At 39.0% G+C, this 27953-nt stretch overlaps 1 protein-coding gene across 1 annotated transcript; it reads left to right on the plus strand.

Moving 5' to 3' along the window:
- The first annotated feature begins 964 nt into the window (after nucleotides 1-964).
- Nucleotides 965-27247, plus strand: FAM3C (FAM3 metabolism regulating signaling molecule C). Its single transcript, XM_059471560.1, has 10 exons — nucleotides 965-1107; nucleotides 12981-13043; nucleotides 17260-17364; nucleotides 18466-18495; nucleotides 18891-19014; nucleotides 21534-21592; nucleotides 23122-23172; nucleotides 23655-23739; nucleotides 25688-25814; nucleotides 26801-27247. The coding sequence occupies exons 2-10, from the start codon at nucleotides 13031-13033 to the stop codon at nucleotides 26888-26890; spliced, it is 684 nt and encodes a 227-aa protein (XP_059327543.1). The 5' UTR covers nucleotides 965-1107; nucleotides 12981-13030; the 3' UTR covers nucleotides 26891-27247.
- The last annotated feature ends 706 nt before the right edge of the window (nucleotides 27248-27953 follow it).

Here is a 27953-nt window from a genome sequence, read left to right on the forward strand (position 1 = left end):
ACCATTTCATACCAATGACCAGTCTCAAAGCATGCTATTTTAAAACCAAAAAAAGAAATATCTATTGTCCAGAAGTCGTTAAAATAAGTCATTCCTTTTGTCTACCTGACACTGATGTGCAATATGCCCTACATTTTGGCTGTGGCTTTGTTCTCTGCTAAGAGAAGTGCCATGCTGATTTTGTAAGAATGCTCTCTTGCTGGTTTGACAATAGTGGAATTTACAGGGGCTGGAGCTCTGCTTCCCCAGCACTTTCCATACCATCCCAGCAATAGTCCAGCTGAGTTAGACCAGCGGAAATCTTCCACAAAATAAAATGCTGTTCTTCCTGATAGCATCCCTACCCACCCCAACTACCCCTAACTCCCTACCTACCCCAGCTCATGGCGGGGTTAGACGAAAATCAGTGTCAAAAAAAAAAAAAAGGTTAAAAAAAGGATAAAGAAGAGACAGGGATTATCTTTTCTTCTTCTGCAATAACGCGGATTGCCTCAGTCCTGCTGAGCACAGTGTTTTTGAAAGAAAATGTTGGACTTTATTTTAAAACAGAAAATGCCATTTCTGTTCGGTAGCAGAAAAGAAGTTCTGGTGTGTTTGGGTAAAAAAAAAAAAAAAAAAAAAAAAAAAAAGAAAAGGTGTGTAAAATATTAAAGAAAACAAGCAGAAACATCTCGCTGTCCTTGTCGCTCCCAGGCTGGCTGTGGGGCCCGCCAGGCGCGCTGTGTGCGGGGGGCCGTGTGCGGGGGGCTGTGTGCGGAGCGCGGGGCGCTGTGCACGGGGCGCTGTGTGCGGAGCTCGGGGCGCGGTGTGCGGGGCGCGGTGTGCGGCGGGCTGTGTGCGGAGCGCGGGGCGCTGTCTCCGCGGCGCTGTGTGCGGGGCGCTCCCGGGCTCCCCGCGCAGCTCCCGCGGCCCGGGGCGGGCGGGGTGCGGGGCGGGGCGGAGCGGGCCCGGTCCGCCACCGGCAGGGGGCGGGTGCGCCCTCCGCGCCTTCCTCCGGCTGCGCAGCGGCGGCGGCGCCTCCGCTCGGTTCCTGCTCGGGCCGGGGCAGCCTGCGCGGCGCGGCCGCCGAGGGGACGCTGCGCGACCCGTCCGCGCCCCACAGCCCCGGTAGGTGCTCGCGTTCTCCGCGGGGCTGCGCGGGGGCGGCCCCTGCCCGTGTCCCGCCGCCTGGGCGCGCATCGTTCTCCTCTGCGCGGGGCGGCTGCCGGCTGCCCGCCCCTGCCTCCGCTGCTGGCTTTCCCCGAGGAGCCCCTTCCCCGGGCCGCCCGGCCCTTCCCCCATCCCCTCCCGCCCCGGCAGGGTGAGGTGGGCCGGGGCCGCGGGTCAGAGCCGGGCGAGGCGCAGGCCGGGGGCTCCGTCCCGTCCTCCGCCGTCCCAGCCCGGCGAGGGGGTCAGGGCCGGGCGGGGGGCGGCCGTGGGGCGGGAGGAGAGCGCTGCCGGCGGGGGCCGTGAAGGGAGGAGGAGGCGGCGGCGGTCGGGTCGGCAGGACGGCCCGGTCCAGGGAAATGAGGGAAACGCTGGCAGCGTGGCAGCCCCTTCCTGCCGGCACAAAGTGAGCTCGGTGGAAACGCGGTGGTGCTGCTGCTCGGTGCTGGTGGTGGTCCCTTGGCTCCCTCTGTGGAGTACGGGGCCGCGGACGCTGCTGGTCCATGAGTTGTAGGGCTCAGCTCTTGCTTAGTTAAAATGCATCGTTACAGAGAGCAGCTCTGAATTCCTAAGGAAGTTCGATGTGGTGTTTGCAGAGGGATACTTGTCGAAGCAGCCTGTGTGCCTTTGGTTACTGGCCTCTGAGTTGCTGATGTAGGATAACATATAGAAATTATATTTTTTTTCCTCTTAGATAAATACTACCATATGTTAAGTCACGTGTTTGGCTGAACCACTGAGGGGCTACGTAACTCACCTGATTAGTTTATTTTCTCATTTTCTCACATTTAAAGAGGTTAAATCACAACTTAATAACTCCAGACTTGGGTGAAATCTTTTGCATATACCAGGTATTTTAATATTCCACGTGGCCTGTTATGCCGCACATACTTGGAGCCCGTGGTAGCTCTTTGCTGATGAACGCCGCTGACTGCTCCTCTCTTTTACAAAATATTTATTTAATACTAATTGGAGAGTTATTTAGAAAAAGTATCAAACCACAGACCCGCACCAGAAATAGCTGCCTAATGACTGTCAATTGTTTTCTCTTCTTAAAATCTTTCGAAACTTCTCGAGGTATGAATATCTTCATTAGCACATATTTTCCCTTAGGGTTTCTTTTAAGTATGAAGAAATCTTTTTGAACCGTTGATTTACATAGTTGTTTGTGAGGCAGAACGAGTTTTGTGACTCGCTTTAAGCCTGCAGGTAGGCTCTTCGCAAGCTAATGGTTTGCTATTGTCATGTAATAGCATCTAATCCCTGCAGCACGGAGGAAGCACCTGTTGGTTTCAGGCCGGCGCTTCCATCGCTCTGCAAAAGCCCTGACCACTTCACCCAGTGAGAGTGCGGAGTAAATAGATAATAATCGGAGTAAATAGATAATGATCGTTGTTTCATGGAACCACGAGGTCCTGCCCAGCCTCTCTAAGCGCAGTCCGAGTGCTTCAGGATATGTATGTTCTACCTAACATGGTTTGGGTTAGAAGGCGCCTTAAAGACAAAATATTTCCAGCCCCCTGCCGTGGGCAGGGCACCTTCCCCTAGACCAGGTTGCTTAAAGCCCCATCCAGACCTGGCCTTGAGCGTTTCCAAGGATGGATTACCTGCCAGCTCTCTGACAAACCTGTGTCAGTGTCCAATCACCATCCCAATACCAACCTCAGAGGCACACTGCTCTAGTCCCTTGGACACTGGGCCACTGACTACAACTGAGAACTATTAGTGCTTATAGAAGGGAGGGATGATGTACACAGCCTAAAATTTTAGTGGAGCTTTGGAAAATTAATATTTAAAAAGTGAATTCCTGAATGTTTGTCTTTCAGGGTTTGGGAGGAAATACTAACATGCAGGAAACAGATTTTTAATTTTTTCAATAAAATCATAAGATTTATTGATGCTGTGCCAAAATAACTGTCTGCTTGCGAATTATATTGCAGCCTGAAGATTAGGTGTCCATAAAATGATTCCACAGCAGACACAGACAACTTGCTCTTAAATATTTAAATTGATCAAAGAGTATTTGTTATTCAAATAGAACTTAGGTTCTGGTTTTTAAACTTGTTGTTCCAGTGAAGTCAGAGAATTGACATTTGAGTGTAATGGCTGCAGGTCTTTCGAGTTATATTGCTAATCAGTATGTCCATGAGTCATTACATAAATCATATGTGTGTTTGGTTCTGGGTTTTCACTAAAATTTGCTGAGTCTGTGTAGGACTTGAGACATAATTAGTGTAAACCTCCATGTTTGACCTGCCAGTGGCCAGCTGTATTAGGCCTGTGACAATTGTTTTGCTGTCAACATTATTGGAATTATTGTAATTGTTTTGCAGTTTAGGAGGATCTATCTTAAAAGCCTCATGTTGTTCTAAAACCAAGATTGTACATAAATTCTCAGAAAAAATGTAATTTGCATGAGTGTCAGAAATCTGATAGTCTTGCAGTGAGATCATGGCATGGGTGAACAAAACTAGCAGCCCAATGCTGCTGCACTTTGCCTCTAAACAGTCTTGAAAGTTGTCCTCTAATCTATTATTAAAGTTATATTCTCTTTTACTACATTTAGTTTCCTTAGTGAGCAAAATCATGTGAGCTGGAGCAGCTTGGCAGGTGAGTTCACCTGTCTTATCAATTTTCATGCTTCCTAATACTATATATGCCTGAGGTCTTGTGGCATGAGTATACAGTAGAGAGGGGTAATGAGGAAGTAACTTTGAACTGGTATTGCAGCTTGAAATCTCATTTCCTAGTATTTCTTAGATTAAGCATCTGTAACCTATAAATAGGTGCCCCTGCCGCACAGCCTCCACATACTTTAGTTAAGTGTATATGCATCCTGAGAGGGCCTTAGGAATTTTTTTGTTAAATAACTGAATTTTTTTCTGGGTAATTTGTAACTCTGATCCCACCCTGTAATTTGTTTCCATCTGCTTGTGTCTCAGTGTTATCCACAAATTTAAAAATTTTATCCTTCTTCAGTAGTTCATTGATGTTTATAATAAGTGGTGGATAACTATTATTAAACGGTATTTCACCCAAGGTTCCTGAAATTCAATCACACTGAAGTTGTCACGTGAACAATAGTTACTCTTTTGGAATTGTTCAGCTATTTTTGCTCTTCATATACATGTATTTTTATAATACAAAAATAGTTTGTATCCTAATCTGCAGACTGAGCTGCACCATAGCATTTTCCAGCCTTAGCCTCTCATATCCTCAGTGCCAAGAGAATGTGGAATTGAGGAGAACCTCTGCAAGACTATCAGGACAGAGGGAGCTGCTGGAGTAAACTTTGCCCTGCATTTGATGTTGCTGTTGAGTCAGTATTAGTGGCAGAAAGTTGCACAATATGTTTACCTGTGCAAATACATGCTAGTTCTTATGACCGTCCAGTTAAAGTTTTAACATTGAAATTCATTACAGTCTCCCCTCTATTCATAAGAGTTACTGGCTTGTTTCCTTCCCTTGTCCCACCCAGTCCTCAGCTGTCTTTTGTCTGAGGAGAAGGTAACCATCTCCTCGTAGCGAAGGTTTTTATTTTATTTTTTTTTTTGATCTGTTTTGGTATCATCAGTTAGGTGAGTCATCATTTCACAAATGTTTAAGCTGGTGTTTGCTAGTTTTGCTGCTGCTAGAAAGCTGCTGACCCTGGCACTTAATTCTGCTTTGGATCAGCCTTCGCTTTCTGGGAGAGGTGGTTGATGGAACTGCCACGCCTGCTTGTGTGCTGCTGGTCAGCTGAGTATTGGTAACATGTGAATGGTTCTGGAACTGCATTTGGGTTGATTCAGGCAGAGGTTTATTAAAGGAGTTCCTGTAACAGATAATTTCTCAAAAGAGCATGATCCAGAGGGGATTCCATCAGGAGTTGTTAGAGTGTGCAGTGGTTTCATATCAGCATCTTTGTGTCAGCTGTGCATAATCTCAGTGGTAAGGTCACTGTAATAAGCACCTTTCTGTCACTGAGGGATGCCATTCCTCAAAGGAGTTTATATGTGCCTAATGTGGTAAATTTCTGCATAGATAATGACATACAGTGAATTGCTATGCAGCATAATTTTAGATTTCCCCACTCATGATGATGCTTAGATTATAGCATCTCAAGGGATAGAAAATGTCTGTGTTGGATTTTAGTTAGCAGATAAATGCCAGTTGTTAAGTAAATGTTAAGTGTACAAATTATGCAAATATATAATACATAAAAAGAACACATTGTCCCTGGGTTTTTTTTTTTTTTCCTTGAAATTATTCCTCACAGATATAGCTTATGGTTTTGATAGTGGCTGCTGTAAGATTGTACCTAGCCAGAATGTCGGTTGTGTATCTTAGTTTCTCAGAAACCTAGAAACTACAGGTTTTGGGGCTGTTTTGTGTGTCTTCAGTAGGAAGAGGTGAGTCACTCTAGAGCTGTTAAGAATCATGTCACTGACTGAGTTCCTCTCCATTTTCAAGTATGTTTCACCCCATCACTCACAAATGACGGCCTGTCAGTGCTGTTATGGACCAGGAGCAGTGACCTGCCTGCACCACAGGAGCACTTTGGTTCTGGGTGCCTCATGCACATGGAGCTTCTCAGGCACCAGCAGCAGTCTCATGGCATTTCATGCAGTGTGATCCCATAGCAGTGTCCTGTAGGCATAGCATGGTGTGTGGAGCCTGCTGCTGCCCTTCTTCCCAGAGCTGGTATGCAGGGCTTTCTCCACTGAGTGCTCTGCTTAGCCACTGACATGCTCTTTTAATCCTGCAAAGGCCAGAACCTACCCAAATACTACCTCACATGGGAGGTGAGTCAATGAGAAGGGGCTCCACAATGGAGCATGCATTCCAGTGTCCCTTAGAACAAGAGGAACTAGAGACACCAACAATGCTGTGGACAGTGGCTGTCACTGTCACCTTCCCCCAGTTTCCTCGTGAGATCAGCATGTACTTTGCTGGGATGAAGTGGAGAAGTAAGTTGGTGAATGAAGTTCAGCAGTCTGTCCTTGATGACTTTATCTATCTGAACTTCCATATGTGATATTATCCAACCCCATGAAACACAGAGCTAAGATTCTCTTCAATAGATATGTCAGCAGCAATGGTATTTACTTCATCACATATAAATAGTATGGGTTTTAGGGACTGTAAATCACATTCTTAACTATATGGATCAGTAAATTTTTGTAATAATTGAAAGAGTCTTCAAAGTATGGATTGAGTGCTTAAAAGGCTCAAATTTTTTTGTTGTTCATTGATTATGTTGCCTTTTTTTTTCTTGGATTGGTTTGGGTTTGTTGTTTTAAGTGCAGAAGGAATGTGGGTTAAGTTTCATTCTCTGTGGGAAGAATGAATGCCTTAGTACTTTTATCTCAGCTTCTCGGGATTCAGAAGAATTTTTCAGTGTTTGAGACTGTCTAGTTTCTGTGTTGCCTAAGGTGAAAGTACTAGCTTGATGCCACTAGCAAAAAGCTTGTAGGGACAGTGATTTGACATGTCTTTTGGGAAAGATTTTTTTGCATGTTAAGTTTCAAAACACTCCAGCACAATGCTGCTTCTCATGTGTATTTCCTTTGCTAAAAGTGAAACCACAAAGTGGTAGTCGCGACACAGGACATGCAACAGTAGCTGGAGTATCTATTTATAATTTTGGCATAAGCTTGGGTTTAATTTCCTACATGTATCTACATTCATTTGTTGTAGATTTATTTTGATAGAAGTAAAATAAAATCTTGTATTTACAAGCAAACACTTTGGGTGTGATTCCGTTGCCTAGATTACCAAGATAAATCTTGATATGTATATGGAAGAACATGATTCTTATAAGAAGTCTAATTTTTATAAGAGATTGATAATTTTACTTCATGGTACCATTTGTTACAAAGGAAAAATAAAATACGTATTCCTGAGTCTCTAAATTTTTCTGTGTGGACAAGCCCTTTCCCTGTGTGGAGTTCTGCCAGAACCTCAGAGAATTTGTATGGATGTAGGAGTGCTGCCTGTAGGGAGCAGCCACTGGGGTCATAGCCTGTATTTCCAGAAAACACAAATGGTGCATGACTTTACAATAAAATTGAGTTATACTATTTACTTTTTAAAATATGTAATTATTTTCTATGTGTGTCCTTCACTAATCTCAAATTAAATTAATTTTGTAAACATATTGGAAAAACTATTCCTAGCCTAGCAGAAAAGTAAGCAATTGTCTGGGTAAGAAAATGCATCCTGCATTTAAATAAAATAGTCTTAAATGATTTTGAGTGTCTCAGCTCTTTTTTCCATGGCATATAATCCAGGTTGGCAGAACCACTGGTTTAAAACCAGAAGTCACATAAGAATAGCTAATGCTGTCCTTGACATATCTAATTCACTGTGTAATATTGAGTTAAACAAACCACTGCTCTGAACTGCTTGAACATAACACACTGAAATATCTTATCAACAGAGGCTGGATTAAACACACTGTTGTTTCATTGATTATATTTTACCAGTTATGAAAAGCTTATTTTTTTTGTTTGTTTGTTTGTTTGTTTGAAGGATTTTTTGCTGTTCTCTGTCAGGAATAAAATGTACGTGCTAATCATTGAGGAATGCAGTTTGTGCTAAAAAAAAGCCAAAACCACCAACAAAAGACAATGTCCTAATCTGCTGAAGTTTCTTGGAAATAAAATAAAAGCTCAAGTGATTTTTTTTTGTTGTTGCTTTTTTTTGGGAAGGGGATTTTTTTTGAGTTTTGGTTTCTTTGGTTTTTTTTTTGGTGCTAAGTAATTTTGAATACTTGTTTAACTGCAGTACAGTGTATGCTACTCATATTAACAAATAGCAGATACGTACAAAACCAGGTATACCATTATTTGACCTAGCTAGAAAGTGTACAAACACTTAAGTCCTGATCTGAGAGAACAATTTCACCCTGAACTGAAGGCAAAGCATTTCAGGCTGCCACACATTTAATATTATATAACCTGAGTACAGATTTGCATGTAATAGTATAGAAATGCTGGCTTAATATTGAAGGAGATATTAGCTCACAGCTTGTAGACTTGTATCTGTGTTAAGAAAAATTGTCTCTGTTTCTAGACTTTTTATGATGATTTACAGCCTCCTTTTAAATTTTGTATTTATCCTTGTAACTGTGAGGTTGTTTTTTCTTTATATTACAACTACAAATAGGTAAGCAGCAGCCAGGGAGTACTGAGAACAGTTATTCTTAGCTTTTTTTTTTTAATTATAAAAATAAATATTTAAAGTAATAATGTCTTTAATATTAATTTTAGATTTGCTATAAATATAAGTGTTTTAAAAATATATACATTTATTTCTGTAAAAATTTAGAATTACAACTTGAAGATAAGAGATAAAGATGTCAGATCCTGACTTCTCTTTTTTACAGTTCCTTGCAGAGCAGATTTGATTCTTTTATCCCTTAGTTGGTTTATTTAGGTCATGTAATTCTTATCTAGATTCTTCCATTTGGGAATTATACATTGAGATAGACTTAGAAAAAAACTGCACATGGGTCCCAGTTAAAAGTCAAGATAGCACATAGAGCAGGGTATTTTTTGTTTATTTAGGCAGAGCAGAGTAATTGCTTTTTGTTCCATACACAGCAGTGCTATCAGTGCAGTTCACAATGAACAGTTACACTTTTGTGGCAGTACGACATTGTTGACCCCAATATTAGAGAGCTGCTATAATCTCTTTCTCCATTGCTGCTGCTTATTTTGCTGCACTTGATGTCAATTTTGGAGTATTTTACTTTCTGCTTTATTAAATATCATTGTTGATTTTGAGACCTCTTCCTAATCAGCTACAGTCAGAATTCAAAGTTATCTTGACCTTCTAAATTCTTGCCTCTCATCTTTGTTTGTTTTTGTGTGCTCATTTTGTAAGCATAATCCACTCATTTTACCAGGTTGCTAATGGAAATACTATTATCCTGGGAATTAAATAGACTGATCTACATGTTTCATTATCATCCTTCAAAACATTAATTACAATTGTAATTGAAACCCCCTTTACACCAAAGTTTGTGGCAAGTGGCCACAGCTTTCTGCACGGTAAGTAGGGCAGAGGCTGTTCTCCTGCCCCACTGAAGTGTGTCCCATGGCACCATCTCTGGACAAGAGTTGAGAAAAGCCTGACAAAGAATAAACCAAATTGAATTGCATTCAGTTGGGACTGAAATCTGCATTTCATTCAGTGTTGTGTCAATGAGGCAGGATTAATAGGAACTGTTAATTTGTCCATTATCTCAATGCCGTTTCCTCTTGCACAGTGAATCTAGGAGAGAAACTTGGATGATGACCACTCTGTCTGACACATGAATGCATAAAGGACTCAGTCTTGGTGCATTAGAAACTTTATAACATCTAACAAAATTTGATGATAATTTGCTTGGAAGGATTGTAGGCTTGTAATTTTCCTAAACAAAGTGGTTATAAGTTTCCTTCAGGAAGGACTTAGCAGGATTCCCTCAAGAGACACAGGTTACTTTTAAAAGCAAGCATCTGCTGGTCTACTTACTGAAACTAGTTTTGGTATGAACAAAAACACATGCAGTAGCTCTGTGGAGTTATCTATAATTTTTTTTTTTGTGTTTTTGTTGAGTATGTCATAGCACACAAGTGGAGCAGAGTGAGGGAAAGCCCTTTCTTTTTCTCTTCCTTTTTTTTTTAATTGTAAGCTACTGTTTTCTATGCCCTATGGAGAGCATTTTAGACTGTCTTGGGGGTTATGATACACAGGGATGCAGAAAAAAAGCAACCAGTAACCTCAGCTCAGAGCTGTCTTTCCATATATCCTCTCCTGAGTAGTTTGTATCCAGAATAAATAATTTTTTTCTGCATGGATGGATGTGCAACTTCATGCAGGGAACTGGACAATGGCATGGCCAGCACTCAAGAAGGATTTATAACCTCTAATTTCTTGTCTTCTCCTGTTCAGGTTCTTTTGTGGATAACTTTTCATTTTGAGGCATTGCTGCACAAGAGAATTTTTGTTTTCTTTCTGCTATCCAAGCCGTAGACCTTGATTGAAAAACTGCCTTAGTTCTGTGCTAAGAAAAGTCTGAAGGAAAAGAAAATCCATATTTAAATCACATAATGCTTCCCAAACCCAGCCATTGTACATTGCAACTTGAAGATGTCGATGTTGTCTGTTGCCTGTTTTGTGGTGTTTTCCTTGGCCCTTGCATCTCTGTGAGGACTCTGCCTGTCAGCCCTGCTGTGGGCTGCACATCCTGCCTCAGGCTCTAATCAGTGGTACAGGGGAGCCTTTTGGTACTGCCTGACAGAGAGTGGTGTAGGAATAAATGATTATCTGTATTACTTGGCACTCATAAGTCAGGAAGATACTTAGGTTCTAATTCTCCTGCCTCTACTTGATGGAATGTTACATCAAAGAAGAGAAAAATAGTGTTTGGGTTATTTTGGCCCATTTCTAAAGCAATCAAAGGAATGTTGTTGGTACTGCTTTTGTGCATCTGAGCTTGCTCAAGCTCAGTTGTGATCCTGTGTTCTTTGTTTTTAAATGATCCTAAAATTTGCACTATTAAAAGTTCCAGACAAATTTTCTAATCAGTTCTCCAGTTTGTTGTAATGTCTGATACTGAACATGTGGAGTAATGGTCCCTAAGCATTTATAAGGGTTCACAGCTTATGTTTTATTCCTATTCTGTCTTGAAATACTTCAAAAAAGCAATCAAGATAATAAGTGTAGGAAAGGACTTGATGTCCATAAATTATTTTCCTGCTGTTGGAAGGTGCTGTGCAACTCTTGTCTGTACTGTAGCACTATATTATTTGGTAAATCAAACCTCATGATTTTTCAGTATGCTGTAATTTAGGAAAAGAATCCCTACGTTTTTGAAATTCCTTTCAGGTCGAGGCATAGCATACTCATTTTTCCTTTTTCTAAATCAAAACGCATTCCACACTTAAATAATGCATGTTCTTATTTGTTGATTGCAACAAATAATGATCCCTGAGCAGGTCAAAGGGGATATTGGGATAAAAGCAGTCAGTGTGAGCATGTGATTGTTTCACTTAGACTCTTCTTTCTGGTTTTGTTCATATTCTTGTTTTCATGCTTTGAATTCATGATGTGTTTTTGTTCAGAGTAAAACAAAGAAAGAAACTTCTTTTTTTCAGTGCAGACTTAAAACAAGCTTGTAGCTGTTCAAAGTACAGGCAGTGTTTATTGTAACATTGATATATTTCTGGGTGTCTGGAAGAAGAAGCCTAAAATAATTCTGTTCACAGACTTTGAAATGAAATGAGTTTTTCTGCCCCGACAGATTCTTTTTTCCCTTTTTACAAGACAGATAAATACTAGCTTTCACTGAAGGAAGATATTATATGAGGATATATGTGTGGCTACAGCTAAATGGATATATTATGGTCTATAATATGCTGTGAGATTTCCTTTACAGTACCACGTTAGCACTCAAAAACATGTGTCTGCTTTTAAATTTAGGTGATAAGTATTTTGAAATTCTAATAGAACGGAAATAAATATTTCTGTATTTGCATGGATTTTTCCTGCTTATTTCTCTCCTGACCATTTTATTGTAAACTTTAAGGGATAGAGCAAAATGACTGAGTCTTTGGCAAAGACACAAATCACTGAAGATACTGAAATAAGAGAAGGCAAAAGGTTTTCTGCAGAATACCAATTTTTTCTCCCTAGTGTAGACCACAAGAACTATGTGGGTGTTTTGGTGCTTGTCATCAAATAATTTGTATTTCTAATAACAGCAATTTTTTCTTATAATTTCTAAGAGAATGTTTTTGATGTTTTTCAAAGTCATGGCATAGGACTGCAGAGGGTTAGGGATGCTACAGCTTTTGTGATGGGAGTCTGGGACAGCTGCTTGGATTAGAGTGAGAGCTGATTGCATGTTTGCACACGTGGCCTTAGTGTAGCTGGTTCCCCGATTCAGGGATCTTGTTGGCAGTCGAGCTGGATGTCCAGGCTCAGTGCAGCATGGGCCCACCAGGGCTGAGCCTGAGCCTGCAGCAGGGCCAGGGGCAGCTCTGGCTCTGCGGGTAGAGGGCAGATTTGGTACGGCCTCCGGACCCTGCAGTGCAGGATGAGGAGGTGGGAGCTTTTGTTCAGAGCCTCTGGAGTTTGTGGCCCACTTTGACTCTGTGTGGTGACATGCTCTTCTCAAGAAGCTTGTGGATGCTTAGGCACTGTTTGCTTAGAGTGGTTTTCAGTTTGTTCTGAAATAATTGGAGTACTAGGGTTGGTGCTTCTGTCATCGTTGACCATAATGTTATTCCTCTGGCTGTACCTATGAGTGACAAATGTGTTGTTACATTTCTGTAATGCAGAGATTAAAGTGTTGACCTTCTTTCAATTCCATTGAATGCAGTTTTTGTAGTATCCTAGAGACCAAAATGCTTAAATCTTTTCTCTTCAAAGCACAGTTTGCTATGCTGTTTGCCAAATAGACACTTGCACCCAGAAGCAGGTAGGGTTTTGAAGGAGTGCAGGTGGAGTTGTTGACTTTTACCACATAGCTTTAAGAAACTGAAGACTGCTTAGATAAAGCTCTGATAAGTACTTAGGTCACAAATTGAAGGACTGAAAGTTAAACTGAATTTATAGGGGATTAAATGAAATTAGTGTTTTTTCAGAACACTTGTTTTGTGGAGAGACAAATGAAATCAAGACATCAGAAATCTATCTTAAATCTTCCCCTAACTATGAGTGTTAAGAAATAAGTATTCAGAACAATCGTCATTAATTATATTGTCTAGAAAATCTATGGGGTTTTGTGCTCATCACAAAAGTGCTTTTTTGCTGTAATTACAATGAAGTGGTTTTTAGTTTTTATTTTTTGTTTCCCATAGGTGGCTGCTGCTTTAATGCAATAGTGTCATTAGCTTGCTGAACACTAAACATGAGAATAGCAGGTAAGTATGCTCTGTAAAATCAGACTTTGGTCATTTATGAAACAACTGCTGTGGACAACATTAACATGTTGTGACAGTAAGGTTTTAGAGTCATAGAATACCAGGTTAAAAGGGATCTCAAGAAACGTCTGGTCTGACATTTCTTGTCAGAAGCAGGATCTAGACAAGACAGCTGTCATGTGAAAAGTGGCAATTTCCTCAAACCTTTAGTGTTTGATTAGTCTGTCAGCACACCAGGAAAGCTGAGACCCTTGTGCCTGACTAATCTGCGTCCTGTTGTGGGGACCCTTCAATGGACTTCCTTTTCATTTGGGTGGATCTTGAGTGACTCTGGTAATGCATACTTTTGTTACTTATTGGTGTAAAATTCTCTTGCTTCCCTGTTAGAGATATAATCAATGAAGATACAGAGCTCATGGTCAATGAGGGGTGGTCATACATTGAAGGCAGGTAACTTTGGGATGATGTTGGGAGTTAATACTACAATTAAGTTACAAAGAACCTCAGAGTGATTTCACCACAGTTGCTGGTTTAGCAGAAAGATACTTCTCCTATCTCCCTTGGCTGACAGGTGCTGTGCAGGTTTATCAGCTACCAAGTACCATCTGATTTCAACAGGGGCTGACAAGGTGTTTCTACTCTGCTTCACCTGTTAGCACGTGCTTGAGGTTGCAGGTTGTGTATGTATGGAATTGGTGTGGGATAGGTTTTGAGCATACTCACAGCATTCCATCCAGGAAGTAGCGGCTGCATTTTACCCTATAATTTTCATACCGCTATAACTTCCTCTAATTTGAGCCCTAGCCCAGCACTGTACAGCCAGATTTTAAAATGGCCAGTGTTGGAGAGTCCACCTGTTCCTGGGGAGATTATTCCAATGGCTGATTGTTCACATTGTGACAAATTTTCTGTGTCTAACTGGAATCTTCCCCACAATAACTTGTACCCACTATCCCTCTTGTTTTCCATGCAACTCCTTGCAAAAAGGGAGTCTCCCTCCATCTTCTTTGTAGCTGCCTTTGAGATACTGGAACATGGTACTAAGTTCTCCTGTAAGTCTTTTCTCAAGGCTGAACATACCCAGCAGTCTCAGCCTTTTTTCATCTAGCAGGCTTCCCAGTCCTTTGATTATTTTTGTGTTGGACTGTCTCTAGATTGTCCATGTCTTTGTCTTTTTTCTTTTTTTTAATAGCAGGGTCCAACACTGAAGGGAATGTAACAAGTGTGGCCTGACAAGTGCTGTGCAGAGAGGAATAATTACTTTATTTCTGTCTGCTGGTGATGCACTCGTTGATGCAGCCCAGCATCCTGTTTGCTTCTTTGCCAGCACCCTCCATTTGTATTGAGTTGGTTGTCCACCAGAATCCCCTAGTCCTTTTCCACAGATCTGCTCCCCAGCTGGGTAGATTCCAGTCTGTTCTTTTCTCCTGGATTATGATTTCTGTGGTAGAAGACTTTACACTTGTCCTTGCCTTTACTTCTCTGGTAGTGTTAGCCCATTCTTCCAGCTTACCCAGGTGCTCCTGCAGGTTGGCTCTCCACTTGGACATGCCTCCTTCCACTCAGTTTGGTATCCTCATCAAACTTTGTCAGGGGACACTTCACTTGGCTGGCATAACAGGCATTGCTATTCTACTTTATTGGTGTCTCACTTTGGCACTGGGATGGTGGGAGAGCAATCACTTTGTTAAAATGCTGTAGCTGATCTGCAGTGACTGCTTAAGCTGCCGTCATTTGACATATTTTGGCTGCTGTTTCTGTGAGATGATGAAGAAATAAGGAAATGGCAAATGGTTGTCTTAAGCCACTTCCCCACCTCCCTAAAATTGTTATGTGCTGTTTTTAAGTGTCTGAAACTTTCTGAAAGGTTGCTGGGAGTTTGAAAACTCTTAAGAGCCTTTTCATAGAGTTAAGTTACTGTAGTACAGGCTTTAAGAAACTCATTCTACTTGACAGAAGGGATAGTGGTTGTAAAAATAAGACATTTGCTAATATAAAATTAAAACAAAACATTTATTGACATTTTGTCACAGTAGAATAGCCTGTGTAGCAGTGGAATAAATCTGAGTTTCTGGTGCATTGCACTTTTATCAGTAGTTAGTGTTATTTTGCAGAAGGAGAAACCGTTGCCTCTACTGGAAGAAAATGGCACCTTTTCCATGATCTTGTTAATGCATACAATTCTTTTCACTACTCTTAATTTTGCTTTATTAACCACAATATGTATAACTGGAAGCAGTCTGCTAAAGTGAATCTGATAAAGAACTGAAAAATGCTCCAATTTTTGGGTACCTCATTCATCTGGAAAATTACTTTCCACACAAGTTTAAGGCTTTTTTTTTTTTTTCCCTTCCATTCAGCTATTTTTTTTTGCTGAAACTGCAAAGTAGATATGGCAGTTCCAACAGGATGTTTCACCTGTATCAAACATGCCAATTTTGGTTCAAATGCTTAAGGAACCTTCTATGAGATTTCTTACTGTTCCTTTGAAGGGAGCACTTGCTGTTCAGTTGAAAAACTCAGAATATAGGGTAGGGGGGATGGTTGGTCCTCAGACTGAGTTCTTCTTCATCTCACATGATATATACTAAACATGCTCTCCAAATGCCACTTGCTAGATCACACATTCCAAAATCTGGTACCATCTTGTGACTTTCAGCAGTGTTGCTTGGAAAACCTTTACCCCATTTCTTAACAAATGATCAGCTCATATGTTTCTCCTGTACTTGCACAGGGTTTCCTTCCTTTCAAGTGCAGTGATCTTTGGAGTTCCAGCATAATATTTTTAAGCTAGGTTTGCACCTGTGTTTTCTTACATCATAATGTGTATGCACATGATAATGTGCATGCTCGCACACAAAAAGACCAAACTACAAGCAAAAAACCCTTGTATGTTTCTTCATCTTGCTTTTCTTTTTCTATCCACTTATCTTTTTTCAGCCTTTTGGGAGGATTGATTAGCATCTCTCATCCTTCTCAAGGCTGAGTAATCTGTCTATTTTAAGATTTTCTGAGCGGCCTGTCACAGCAGCAGTCTGAGATCTGCAGGAGTATATAAGTTTGTTTTTTTCTAGAGGATTTGGCTGGCAATCTGAGAAAAAGAAGCATGCTTTAAAGTTGATTCTTCCAACCAGTTTGATATACTGTGGTGGATAGGAAGGCAGGATGTTGGTCAGATGCCTCCTCACCTGCCTGGTACTCTCAGTCAGTGTTTTTAGTCAGTATTTTACAGTCAGTTAAGAGTGGAGTATTCTGTAAAAATGTACTGCAAATTATGCTAAAAATGGTGAGGTTTGTGGCTGTATCACATTTCCATTTCAGATGTAAGCTGCTGTGGTTGTGTGCTTACAGCTCTCCTCCCAGGAAGTAGTTTGGCCAATCAGCACTGCAAGAACTTAGCCCTGTAAAACCTAGAACTGCCTATTTCAGTATCTTAAAAGGGAGACAGGAGAGGTACTGCTTTTTCTTACTTATTTTAAAATAGGCTTTGAGTCATCAGACTTGCTTTCTGAAGGTCATTAATGTACATTTCTTGAAAAGTAAATGAGAATATTTGTGTCTGGTTGGCTGGTGGTTTGGGGGGTTTTTGTTGTTTCTTGTTTTGGTTTTTTGTTTTTTTTTTTTTTTTTTTTGGTTGGTTGGGTTTTTTTAATGTCACACTCAGAGCTGACTGACCATAGTAGCCCAGCTGCAGTACATAAACAGATCCCTAATCACTCAGTCCAGACCATTTATTAAAACAGAGGTAGCTCCATTTGAGAGCAGGGGGAAACACAGTATTTGTGAACAGTGAAGAACAGGCACTATGGCTAAGAACATGCAAGTGGAATGGGGAAGGTGGGAATTTGGCCTTCAGACAACAGCCAGGTAGATCATCTTAGTTCATTTGGTGAAGCTGGATTTTCATGGAAGTCTGGTTTCTCCTGGCTGCTGAGCTGAGTTGGTGTACTAAAGTGTCAGAGAAAGCGTGAAGGTAGAGAAAGTTCAAACCAGAGTGCATTGCATAACCTGATGGATTGGTGCAGTTACATCCTACATTCCTACATTATAATATCCCTCCATAATAGCCATCCTGTTTAGTAGGTCCACAAATGATCATCCTGTTTCCGAGTTCCCCAGAGTGGAATCTGATACACATTCCTCATGTTGCTAATTTTGGTAAACTAGTGTTACCACTTGCAGGTAATTTTTTGAAACATTTTCTGTTTCTTAACAGGTGCTGCAAAGTTGGTAGTAGTCATAGCAATATTTTTATTGACGTTTTATGTCATATCTCAAGTGTTTGAAATAAAAATGGATGCAAACTTAGGACACATGTTTGGTAAGTGATGACTTGGTTTTCTCTGGACATTTATTAATATTTACTTGAGCCTTTATCAAGAATATCATGTTAGTTTTGCCTGGGCTCTTCAATTTAATAATTGAGTTTATCTTTAGTATGTGTGCTTATTTTTTTACATATAACATGTGTATTGAATTATTTTCTGTATGAAATAATAATTTTGATTCTTTTGACTGCCAAGGATACAGAATTTTACCTGCTTTTTGTTTTGTTTACTGGAAATGCATTCTTTGTCAAGAGTAATAAATTAGGTGGCTTGAATCATGTTTCTGGAAATCGGTGCTCTGCCTTACTACTGCTGAAGAGATTTAGAATTTGTTTGGTTTTTTTTTTCTCTTGTGTAGGTATGCTGCTGTGTTAAGTTGAATGTGCTGTAATCAAAACATTTCAGATGTGCTATGCAGATAAAGATTAGCAGTTGAGATGTCTCAAATTTCAGGGTCTATTTTGAACCAGAATTTTCTTTCAAGGTGTTTTTTATTACCAAAAAAAACCCTAAACAATGTTTGATACATGGGTGGAGTTTGTGTTCTTTAACTCTGCATTACTGCAGCATGAGCTGCCATCTGAAGCAGTCAGCAGAGACATCTCTAGTAATCATTGTTGAGACAGAGGTGTCATTCAGATGTGTGTGTGGTGGGGGCACTCGTGTCTCTTCATATCTCAGGAAAGGGAGTCCTGAATGTCTGGGAATATACCTGAAATACACCTGAACTGCAGGCTTCCAGTTAAGTGAAAGCAGCCCCATCCCAGTGAAGTTGTAAGGAAGGAATTGATTTCACTTCAGCCCCTGAGCTCCATGAATTCTCAGAGGTTTTGGATCTCTGGGTTTTTGACTCCACAACCTTCTAAGAGCCATAAATGAAAGTGGTGCTTCTGAATGAAATTCCTAATCACTTTCATTCTGCTAATGCATAAAAGTTGTTTCTTATTGCAGCATAATATTCAGGTGGATTTGATAATTCATTTCAACCAGCCTGTTTTTATAGAGGCACAGAAATACATTACATATATAGGATATGATATAGCAGATGACACTTTAATAGTAACATCTTGTGAAACTTCCTTTTCTCATTTTAGCTAGATCAGCGTTGGATGCAGCTGCACGCTGTGAGTATTCATAGGCATGTATTACTGCTGTGCCTTGCTTTTGCTAATAACAGAAAGACTGATGAATTTTCATAGCTCAGAAAGTCTAAATTACTCTTCAAATGCAATCAGAAACTAATTTTCCTCTTCTCCTGATTTTCCTAAAATTCTTGTAAAGTCTGTTTTGTAGTTTTGGCTTGTGGCTTTTGATGATGGTGCCAGAGCAAGCGGCAGGGTGACAACAAGAAGTTGGAATAATTAGGTGCTTCAGGAACTTAGATTATTTTAAACTGCTCTGTAACTACAGATGTGATAGTGTTTGTGTTTGCTCTCTTCCTTGAGTTCCTTCAGAATGTATTTGTCTGTTGGCCTTCCTGTGGTGTTCTCTAAAATCTTGGTTTATTTCCTTTTGAAAGCTACAAAACCTCCAAGATACAAGTGTGGGATCTCCAAAGCTTGTCCTGAAAAGCATTTTGCATTCAAAATGTCAAGTGGAGCAGCAAATGTAGTTGGACCTAAAATTTGTGTAGAGGATAATGTGTAAGTATTTTTCCCTGTTGTTTCTGAGTGTCTCTTTCAAATACTTAGATCACTTGCACACAAATCAGCAGTTTAAATTAGGGTTTTTTTGCAAACAGTATGCAAACCAACACATGTCAAAGTTTGTGACATGAAAAGGTCACATTGCATTATAACCTTATCTCTGATGAAGCACACTTAATGCTCTGCAGTAAATGCAGAAGTGTATGTTGTTTTAAAACATGCAAGGTAGCTTGCACTTTGTTTCAGGTTTATAGACTTAAGGGTTAGACTTTGTCAAGTCAGATGCACACTTGTCTCTAAGGAACTTGTCCTGGTGCTTCTGATAGCAATTCAGTGAATAATTGTATTGTCTTTTGCAAGTAATCTTTTAAACTATATTTCCTCAGTACCAACGTCAGAACATATTTTCTACTTTTCTTCTAAGGTTGTCTTCAAAAATGAAAAATAGTATTTTAACGATTGATAGTTATTTAACTGTGCTGATGGTAGCTAAAGTTAATAAACTTCATCCATTTGTGAAATGAGAATAACAACTGCTTGAGACAAAGTTTGGTTTTAAGTCCTCTTTTTAATAATGTTTTTGACACAGTATTATCAGTAATACTGTGCATAAAGTATTTAACTGAGTACTTTTCAGTAAACCCCCGTAATGGGAATATTAATATTTATTTTTAGACTGTGTTTTTCCTCTTTGGGTGATAATGATCAGGAACAACCCAAGTGTGCAGCTTCCTATAACATAATCTAATCCACTTGATTTTGCAGGTGGCATGTCAGAAGAGACATAATGTTAGTGGTGTTGGAAGGAGATTTTTGTAAATATCAGTCACACTTAACACTTTTGCTTTCCATTTGCTACTCCAGTTTAGCTGTTTCTCAGCTAACACTATATTAGTACAGATAGCACATACAGCAGCTGGTGCTAATGAATTCTAGAGCCAATGGCAGCTTCTGTGAACAGCAGAACCCCACATAATAGAGTAACTAGGATAATACATGTATTAAAAAAAAATCACTTTACTCCCCAAAGTAACTGTAAGGCTAGTCTCTAGTGATCTTAAGAGAAGACTGTTTTAGCATGAACTAGCATTCCTGTGTAAGGCTGGCTTAGCTGCAGCTTGCTGGCTGGTGTGAGTCGGTTTGCAGCAGAGCATCCAGGGTAGCTGGGGAGCTGCAGGGGCTCACCTGGGCACCCACGGGCTACAGGCTGCTCCTTCCCGTTCCACTCTCCCAGGCTGCTCCTTCCCTTTCCACTCTTACTGGTGACTTGCTGGGTGACCTTGGGCAGGCTGATCTAATCTCAGCCTGGTATTTCTGCTGGTGTTACAAAACATCCTACTGTCTCATTCTGGTTGCTTAATATAGGGAGCTTAATATCTGTGAACACTTAAGCTGATTCAATGATTAAAAGATGTGGGAAAGCAAGTAATATTTTAATTTCAGGATTGTAGGGTTGTTTTGTTTGGGATTTTGACTCTTTGTTTTTTGTTTTAATGTCTTGCTGACTGTTTAAACAAGAAGAGGTTTTTCTATTTCTGTCCAAAAAAAGAAAAATCCTCTGCTAGATCTTTTTCTGAAGAAAGTGATGAAAAAAAAGTAGTTGCTGGAAAAAGTCCTCTAAGTGGGCACTTCAATACACAGCCATTGGATTCTAAAGTCCAGCTTTCCTTGGCAAACATCTTTCTGAATTCCTTCAGAGGCCAACTGGTCATGTCTGTCTAAGTGTCTGCAGGAAATTTGATTGATTTTAGATGATCTCCTGCATTGCTCATAAGAGGTTTTATTTCTCTTTCAAAAGCTCTCAATTTGCAGACTAAATTCATGGAAGAATTCTAAAACTAATGAAGGGCTGCCCTCCTGTGAGAAGCTGTTGCATTGCAGCCTCTTGTGTTTGTGATGATGCACAAGCTGTCTCAAGGGTATACAGTAATATATCAGAGCTCTGAAAAAAACTCATTTCCTCTTGAGTAGCTTTTTTTTTAGGGATATTCTGTGAACTCACAGTTGCAAAAAGGCTTTTCTTTTTCTGATTACTTTGTGTTCTTCATACTTCCCAGACAGGACAGCAGGAATGAGTTTTCATTATTTGTTAGCTTTTAAACTCATTAACTCATTTTTGTTCATTGTGTGCTTGCAAAAAAAAAAACCAAACTTAAAATGTTGGTTATGTGCCTGTGATGAGCTCCACAAATTAATATTTGGTTATTTTTTAAAACATTAATAATACAACTACAGAAACATCACTATTTTTGTGGCACTTTTAATATACAGATGTACTTTGAAACCATGATTAAGCAATCAAATAAAATCAATACAGCTGGGGGTATTTGATGTATTATTCTTAATTCAGTGGTGCTTTAAGAACACAGATTAGTTCAAGGAGATTTTGCTTCATTTAAGTACTCATGAACACGTGGTCTTTAAACTATGTCTCTCTTAGAATTTGATCCTGTTTAAAAAACGGAAATATTTCACATCAGAAGATTGCTCGATTAAAAGTATTTATTTTGTTGCAGTTTAATGAGTGGAGTAAAAAATAATGTTGGCAGAGGAATAAATATGGCCTTGGTCAATGGTAAGTGACATTTTAAGTGGGCAGATTGTCTTCATTTTCAAATTGTTTCTGAAATTTAAGGTGAAATACTATGGCATGGTGAAAGGCAAGCACCAAGGAGAAAAGGAAGTACTCAGCTTATTTGTACAGAGATAATGTCAGATATTGGCACTGACACCTTGTTGTTACAAAGCTGAAAAACTCTGTGCATTTTTGTTTCTAAAAATGGATTGTAAAAATAGTAATGTGGAGTGTTGTGGTGACTGTCTTTTTGATACATCATGTAAATTCCTAATGAAAACATAGAAAAAGACATGAGATGCATGCTACTTCTTTTGACCTTGTGTATTGCCACCACTAATTATACTGTAGAATGCATTCTTCTGTTGCTCTGTTTCCAGTGAAACTTCTTTAGCATCTTTATCAGTTTTGTTACTACACACAAAGACCAGTTCATTATTTCCTCACTTGAATCAGTATATTTGGTCTATGGACTTTGTCCATAAATGCATCCTGTTAAGTAATTGTGTTTTGGGTTTGTAATTTTCATTAAAACCAAACAAGTTTAACTCTGTTACCTTGAAAGCTGGACTGAATGTCAGCACTGGTACATCTGTCTTTAATGTGTAGGAAACGATTCCTTGTAGCACTGAGATAGCACTTTGTCATTTCACTGCAATATAAATTCCTTTTATTTGCACATTGCACTCAGATTTACACCATCTAAAGCATAACTTGAACAATACTTCCTAATCCTATGTTGCTTTCCTGAATTGTCTCAATCTATTCAAAACCAAAATACCTGTGTTTGTATTTTATAGCTCCAGTCTTTCTCTCTGTCTTCTAAACTTTAAATGAATGTATATATTAAAAAAAACTCCACCTTCCATCAAATACTCCTTTGTAGACAGCATAATAAGAAAAGGTAATGAGATATACTATATTGTCTGCTTTTTTCTATTTATTCTGGATGTTTAAATCTACTTACAGTAGTACGTCTATAGCAAAACATGGAGTCTAATTTTAATCCTTGTAACTTTCCATATGGTACAAAAGGCAGCCTATAGCTATACTGTCTATTTTTGTAAAACCAGCTTTAAAAAAAGGCAGATATATTAACTGAATATTCTCTGATGGTTTTAGAGCCTGTGGGTATTTCAATTTATTTTAGATTCCACTTGAAGCAAAACCAGAATTTTGCCAGAATCATAGAATGGTGTGTGCTTGAAGGGACCTTTAAGATCACCCAGTTCTAACCCCCTGCCATGGGCAGGGACACCTTGCACTAGACCAGGTTGCTTAAAGCTCTAACCAGCCTGGTATCCATCACTTCCATGGATCATCTCACTTTTTTCCTTTTATCTTTCCCTGCACTTTTTCACAAACCGCTGCACTGTTTCCATAAAAGAGATGCTACCATAATTCATTTATCCAGTGTCTTTTGCAGCACTTTATCTGAAAGAGCATAAGAGGAGTCGGGCATGTTATCTGAAAAATAATTTTGGCTATATTTGATGGCATCAAATGTTTCTTTTTCTCTTTTCCTTCAGGTAAAACAGGAGAGTTATTAGATACTAAGTTCTTTGACATGTGGGGAGGAGGTAGGTGCAATTACACTGGTCAGAGAGAAACAACAAATGTGCTTTTTTTCTTCCTTCTTGTCCAGACTCCATTTGCAGTGTGATATAAGGTGATAGTTAAGGGAGTGCTTCACCTCTACCTTTGTAGTTGTGAGGAGAGTGCAACTTTAAAGAAACATAAGTAGTTGAGGTGGGAGGGAAGGGTGTGGTTAATCAAACGGACTTGTTCCCCAAGGTAGTTCTCATTAGTGGTTATGTCTTTACACAATAAGGATTAAACTCTTTCTATAAAATAAGAGTTCTCGGATGCATTTTAGCTTTCTCTCAGTCTGCATCTTTTTATAAGGATATATTTACAAATTTTATATATATTCTATATATAGATATTATATATATTATTTTTACAAATATTCTTAAAAGTAATGTCTTTGCAGAAAGACATTGCAGATGTTTAAATTTGTAATTGTTGATTATTATTAAACAGTTTTATGTTCTCTCTTCAGATGTGACACCACTTATTGAATTTCTGAAGACCATCCAGGATGGAACAATTGTGTTAATGGCAACATATGATGATGGTGCAACCAAGTATGTAATTGATTTTAAACAGCAAATGTTGCTTAAACTTTTATATGCTGTTTTATACTGAAAAAATGTATTATCACACAACCACTTTTAATAAGATTTTGTCCTTCCAAGATGACAGATTTGAAACTGTTTATTAGTTATATAATGCAGATGTGGTTTGGGCACAACAGAAATCAAACTCAAACTAAGCAGATATAGGTGTGCTGATTTTTCTATTGCTGATGGCTCATTCTGTCTTAGGCTAGCAAATTCAGATAGGTCCAGGCATAGGAACATCATTATGAGAACATACTTTGGTTGAAAGCACTTTCTTCAGATCAACTCCAAGGCAGAGTTTGGTGGTTACAGGATGGCAGAGACCTTTCCCAACAAGCCTTGCCTGTATCCTTACATTTAAAGTCACAGAAGTTACTAATGTGAGCCTTGTATTTTTTTGCCCTGACTGTTTTACTGTTTCACCCTAAAGCTATTCAATTTATTAATATAGGTGTAGCCTAAGAGGATTTAGGTCTCCTGAAACATTGTCTTCCAACTTTCACAACTTGGGTCAGTTTCAATAGATACTAAAATTTACTGTTGAATATGTACTATAATCTACTCCTCACTTAAGTCATCCTATCCAAAGGATTGCTTTTCACAGTGAAAATGGAAACTTCTTTCCCTTTTCTCTGTTGTTTTACTAATAATTAACTTTTTTGTTAATGTAGTCTGTACATTTTTTGTCCTTGTTTGGTTCAATTTGTTGTCTACAACTTGTCTGTATTTTTGATATAGAAGCAGCTTCCCTAAGTTCTGACTTTGCAGTGTGCAATCTTTACAGTAAATGGTCCAGTGTGTTTACATTCACTGCTTTTAGGAAAGGAGAAAGTCATTTACTGGGGTATTAGCCAAGGTTGGACCTTCTCTCTGTTGTTCTGTTCATTTGTTTTGTTACTTTACATTTTGCCTTCTTCCCTTTCTTCTTTGATATTTTAGATAATAAGAAGGGTTAGTTTTGCTTCAGTAAGCATTTACAGCTGATGATTTTGAAAGTTTGTTGGCAGATAGAATACAGCTAAACAAGAAGTTGTGTTTGGCCTTGTCTTGCTGACAGACAGGATCTACTGCTTTCTGACAATACTACAACTACCAGCTGGCAGTTGATAGTAAATATTAATGCCAGTTCTTGGAAACAAAATTGTGAAGAATCAAGCTGCCCTAATGCTTGAGAAAGTTGGCGTGTAGGTTGGGCAAATAACCTGCACAGTATTTAATAATTTTCATAATTTTGACTAAAGTGAGTCATACAGCCATATCTCAATAGGTAGAAGTAATCAGAAGTTTTGTGTCTTGTTTAGTAATCAGGCACATTTAGTAAGTTAAAGGAAGAAATCGAGAGGTGCTATTTAGAGAGTTTGGAATGATATCCTATCCTACAGAACTGTTTTCCTTTAGATACTAAAATTATCCTACTTGGGTTTACAGGCACTGAGCCATGCTGGAGGCAGCATTCTGAATTTTGAATTAACTGCCCCAAGCAGATGAGAACTTATTTCAGATACTCATTTCATTTTTGTAATCTAAAATAGCTTTTACTTCATCTAGACTTCAGCTTGAGCCTGCAAACAATGTTTACTTTAAGGGCTGACTTTTTTAGTTGCTTGGAGAACTGCTAACAGAACTTGAGATGTACAAATTCTCACAGGAGAGAGCTCTTGGCTTTTGTTGGTGTAGTGCTAGGTTTACATCCTGGTTCCTTGAGATTATAGTATGGAAGAGCAGCGCTCTTTGCATCAGGTGATTCCAGAACCAGCCTTACCTGATTCTGAGATAGATCTTGCCCAATATTGACTGACTTAAAGTATATTAAATAGGATCAAAGCAGACTGGTGCGCTGAACAATGAAAGCTCTAAGGGCATGTATTTTATTCACATACTCTGGTTCACAAACTTCTCTGGTTTGTTCAAGGCTTAACGAGGAAGCACGGAGACTGATCGCTGAATTAGGAAGCACATCCATCACTAACCTTGGCTTCAGGGACAACTGGGTCTTCTGTGGTGGGAAAGGAATTAAGACTAAAAGTCCATTTGAACAGGTATGTGATTGTTTAACATTCTGGAATTTAACAGCTGGCATTAATAGAGGCATAGCATGTTTTATAAGTGCCATGCATTTGTTCAAGGTGGATATCTATTGCAGTACTTGCACATAGTCTTATTTTCAGGTATTTTCCTTTTCCTCCTTTTAAACATACAAAAAAAAGATTCTTTGGTGACTCATAAATAAGAAAAAAAATATATGATGTAGATCTTACTATTCCAGTAACTAGATAATTCATCTTTTTAGTGAATCAAATTAACCTGAAGAATTCAAAGCTTGCTGCCCAAGTTTTATTCTATTTTAGATGCACTAAGAATGGTGAACTTCCAAGAGATAAGTGGGTAGTTAAGGTGTTGGTGTTCCCAGCTGTTCTTTGCTCTTCTCTCAAATTGCTGCCATCACAAAATTTGTGAAATAGAATATATTCCCATACTTTAGCTGTTACAATTCAGCATGTGTCAGTGTTGCCTTTAATCACTGGTAGAAGTAGCTTTGTACTAGCAGAGTAAGGATGTGTTTTCTTCTGCCAACTTTGTAAGGAAGGGGAAACTAAGTGCAGAAACAGTGGCAGACTCTTGGAGGCAATAATGTCTTACCTGACTGTAGATGGTTTTTTGGTGGACAAATAAAATGTTCTTTGAAATCTCACTATTTGTTTTCATTGCCTTGTAAATTTAGTATTCTTGTTTATTTTTACCTAGTGGTTCATGCTTTAATTCAGTTGGTCATTTCCTTCCTTCTCTCTTCCTAAGCAAACATCTATAATAAAATTTAAAAATGTTTTCCCTGTGTGGCTTAACTTTTTACCATACACTTGTCTGGGCAAGTTACTTTAAATGGTGAATACTTCAAAGCATGGAAGTTAATAATGTTTTTTCTTTGTCCATGGCCTGAAAATGAGTATATGTCTTAAAGGTATGAGTTAAAGCAAAAGGATAAATGACTTCACATTAACAGCAGATTGATATTTTCCATTTATAGCATATAAAGAATAACAAGGACACAAACAAGTATGAAGGCTGGCCAGAAGTTGTTGAGATGGAAGGCTGTATCCCTCAGAAGCAAGACTAAATGAAAACAGAAGAAAAGGAAAAAGAATATGGAAGACAATGCACTTTCTGCTACTATTAGAGAGAGGGCTATGAAGGAGACTGTACTGTAAAAATTATTTTTAAAGCATGCAGCCATCTTGTCAGTGTGTGCATGAGCACTGACATTTTGAATATTGGGATTATTTATTGCTGACACACATAGAAATTCTTTTTGTAAATATGTCCAAAATAAAAGAAACATCCAATCATTTCTATGCAGGTTTCTTGAAAGCACAGTATTTAGTTTGCCTGTGGTAAATAATACTTGTAGATAACTGGCTAATAAATAATGTATGTGGACAATAAACAGATTGTGACAAATGTACTGTCCTCTTAACAGTGCAATGTTGCTGTGACTATGTAAACTTGGTGGAATATTGCAGATTTTAGTAATACATTAATAAGGAGCTTTAATTTTTTTTATCTTCTGCCTTTTTAATGGCATCATCAATTTTTATTAAAACTATTTGGTTATTCTAATAACAAGTGCTCCAAAAGTTTATTTTGTAGTCCCGTATCAAAATTGAGTAATTAGCAAAGGAAAACTACATGATAGTGTAACACAGATATGCCGTGAAAAGCACAAGAGAATTTTATTTTCTACCTTTAGGGGATGAACTAAGGTAAATATGTAAATAGTATGTGTGATATTTAAAAGCAGCTTGGAAGAATTTGTACTTAACTTGAAAGTGTTTGCTTTATAGAAGGGACTGGCATATTAAACAGCAGTACTGTGGCTAAATTTTTCATTTTTTATTGCAGCTTTTGTACTGCTGCTTAACCATTGCTTCTCCCTATGGCAGTTCAGCTGCAGTGGATGTGTGTAATGGAGGAGGTTCCTCTTTTGGTTCTAACAACAGGAATAAATTTCCCATCACAAAGAGAAAGCAGTCTGCCTTCTAGTGAGAGCTGTTTTGGGGTACACAGCTGTGCACCCTCACCACCTACAGTACTTCTCATGAGCTGAGGCAATCTCTTCTTCTGGAATGTCAGAGAGAGCAGTGTGTCTTGGGTTATGCAATGTGTGACTTGTAAACTTAACT

This window comes from Ammospiza nelsoni, chromosome 5 (genome assembly GCF_027579445.1).
Source record: "Ammospiza nelsoni isolate bAmmNel1 chromosome 5, bAmmNel1.pri, whole genome shotgun sequence".
Lineage (NCBI taxonomy): Eukaryota > Metazoa > Chordata > Aves > Passeriformes > Passerellidae > Ammospiza > Ammospiza nelsoni.